Source organism: Myotis lucifugus, unplaced genomic scaffold (assembly GCF_000147115.1).
Source record: "Myotis lucifugus unplaced genomic scaffold, Myoluc2.0 scaffold_6, whole genome shotgun sequence".
NCBI classification, from domain to species: Eukaryota; Metazoa; Chordata; class Mammalia; order Chiroptera; family Vespertilionidae; genus Myotis; species Myotis lucifugus.
The window spans coordinates 19,227,099-19,229,756 of NW_005871054.1; the positions used below are offsets into that span (position 1 = coordinate 19,227,099).

The 2,658-nt window shown below is 42.7% G+C and overlaps 1 protein-coding gene across 1 annotated transcript in view; it reads left to right on the forward strand.

Moving 5' to 3' along the window:
• The window catches only part of EIF2AK2 (eukaryotic translation initiation factor 2 alpha kinase 2), a 55,700-nt gene that overhangs the window by 8,073 nt on the left and 44,969 nt on the right, over positions 1-2,658 (forward strand). Inside the window, exon 4 of the mRNA XM_023746225.1 lies at positions 1,285-1,436. Within this exon, the coding sequence (XP_023601993.1) occupies positions 1,285-1,436 (152 nt within the window). The remainder of the gene's footprint in view (positions 1-1,284; positions 1,437-2,658) is intronic.

Below are 2,658 nucleotides of genomic sequence, written 5' to 3' on the forward strand. Positions count from 1 at the left end.
CTAAGGGCAGAAAGTAATCTAAAAGAAAACAAAGAAGATCAATAAAACCCAAAGTCAGTTGTTTAAACAAGATTAATAAAGTAGCAAAACTTTAGACACAATTTTGTTAGATTAGGACTAAAAGAAGATGCAGATAGCAATGGAAGGATTGATGCTGTTATATTCACCTTTTCCATTAAGTTATCATCAAGGATATAACTTTAGTTCAATATTTGTTATTTTGTTTTTTGAGGGTACAGTAAGCTAGAAAGTGTTACAGTATTTTGCATGGAAAAACAGAAAATTGACTCTTGTTTTTCCTTATCCTATACTAGAGGCCCAGTGCACGGATTTGTGCACTGGTGGGGTCCAGCCAGCCCACCCTGATGGAGGCCATTAGCGGTGGGCGGCTGGGGTGAGGGGCCATGGGCAGGGCTGGCCAGGGTGAGGGGCCCGTAGGCATTTTGGTCGTTCTGCCATTCAGTCGATTTGCATATTAGCCTTTTATTATAGAAGGGTAATATGTAAATCAACCAAATGGTGGAATGACTGGTTGCTATGATGCGCACTGACCACTAGGGGCAGACGCTTAATGCAGGAGCTGCCCCCTGTGGTCATTGCACTCCCACAGGGGAGCCTCCATGTCAGTGCTAAGGATATCCTACTGACCGCTTAGACCCGGGCCTAAGGGCTCCTGGACTGTGAGAGGGCACAGGCTGGGCTGAGGAACCCCCCGCCCCCCCCCGCCCACCCTGAGTTCATGAATTTTGTGCACCGGGCCTCTAGTGAAACTATAAAAGGAAAATGGGGTGATTCTTTTTCTATTGTTAAAATTCTGGTGGGAATTTTCTGGTAGAGGAAAGTATATGTTTCTACTTTGACTCAAAGTAATAGAATAGTAGGGGAGTATATAAAATCTAAGTTGTTTATCAAATGACACATTTAGTAATTTTATTAGAAAAATAAAATACAGAGTCCTGGCTATTAGCGGTTAGAGTGTCAGCCGAGCACTAAAGCGTCTAGGGTTTGATTCCAGGTAAAGGGCACATACCTGGGATTTGGGTTTGGGGAGACGTGCAGGAGGCAACCCAGTGGATGTGCCCTTCTCATAAGGATATTTTTCTTTCTCCTCTCTCTTTGTCTCTTTCTCCCCATCCCAACTCACCCCTCCTTTCCACTCACCCTGAAAAGCAATGGAAAAAATGCCCTCGGGAGAGAATTAACAACAACAAAAAAGAAAAAGAAAATACAGAGTTAAATCTTTGTTGTCATCCGCATTAAACAAGATTTTTTTATTCTTTGCAGGAATCTAGTCCTTTATCCCTGCCGACAACAGATACTTCAGATGATTTATCCAGTGAGAATTTCGTAGGTCGTCTTGATAGGATTGCCCAAAAGGAAAGACTGTCTGTAAATTATGAACAAAGAAGTGAATTGAGCCCCAGTGGGGCCGGAAGGTGAGATGAAGTCGGGTTTTTCCTTCTGTTTCATTGTATCTAAGCAATAGAATGAGCTTATTTCCATGTCTAATTTTATGGAAATGTTTGTCCTTTTTGTACATTTTGCACGGAAGGTTTTACAGGACTTATAAACTATTGGACAGCTTTGTAATTAAAATGTTAAAATACTTCAATGCTGAAAGCTTGGAACCCATCTAGCATAATTGATCAAATCTGGGCAATCCTTTATTTCTGAGGCCTATCTGGATGGTTTAATCTGCAGGACACCTAGGAGTGTCCTGTATGAAGGATGCAGAGATCTCTCCAGCCCTGAGATCATAAATGGGAGTGGCTGCGTGAGGACAGCCCAGCCACACGATGAGAGAGCTGTCTGTCCAAGTGCTCATCTTTCATATTTGTTTAAGTGGTGTCCCTCTGAAGATTGATACCATGTATTAGGAGGAATAGTATTTCGTCCTAGACCAGGGGTGGGCAAACTTTTTGACTCGAGGGCCACAATGGGTTCTTAAACTGGACCGGAGGGCCGGAACAAAAGCATCGATGGAGTGTTTGTGTGAACTAATATAAATTCAAAGTAAACATCATTACATAAAAGGGTACGGTCTTTTTTTTTTTTTTTTTTTTTAGTTTTATTCATTTCAAACGGGCCGGATCTGGCCCGCGGGCTGTAGTTTGCCCACGGCTGTCCTAGACTATGAGGAGACCAGGATTTGAGGAATATGATGAGGGGGACAGATTAAGAGTTTCAGTTACTGAAAATGTCACCAGTGAGCTAAGACTTAAGTAAGGATAAAGAATGGACTGGGCCCTAGCTGGTTGGCTCAGCGGATAGAGCATCAGCCTGTGGACTGAAGGGTCCCAGGTTCGATTCCAGTCAAGGGCACTCAAGAGCACGCGGCTGGGTTGCAGGCTCGATCCCCAGTAGGGGACATACAAGAGGCAGCCAATCTATGGTTCTCTATCTCTCTCTCCCTCTCCCTTCCTCTCTGAAATCAATTAAATATGTATATAAATGGACTGGAACTGAGAAAAACAAACCAATGAGCATAAGGGAGATTGTTTCTCAGCTACAACCAGTCAATTAAATAAGAGAAAAAAATCTAAATGCAAATAGCCCAAACAATCACTTTAAGATACTGTTCTCTGAATTGATGGAGCTATTCATGTTTGCCTTTTTATTCCCATGGCTTTTAGGCCAGACGAGGAAGAGAAAAATGTG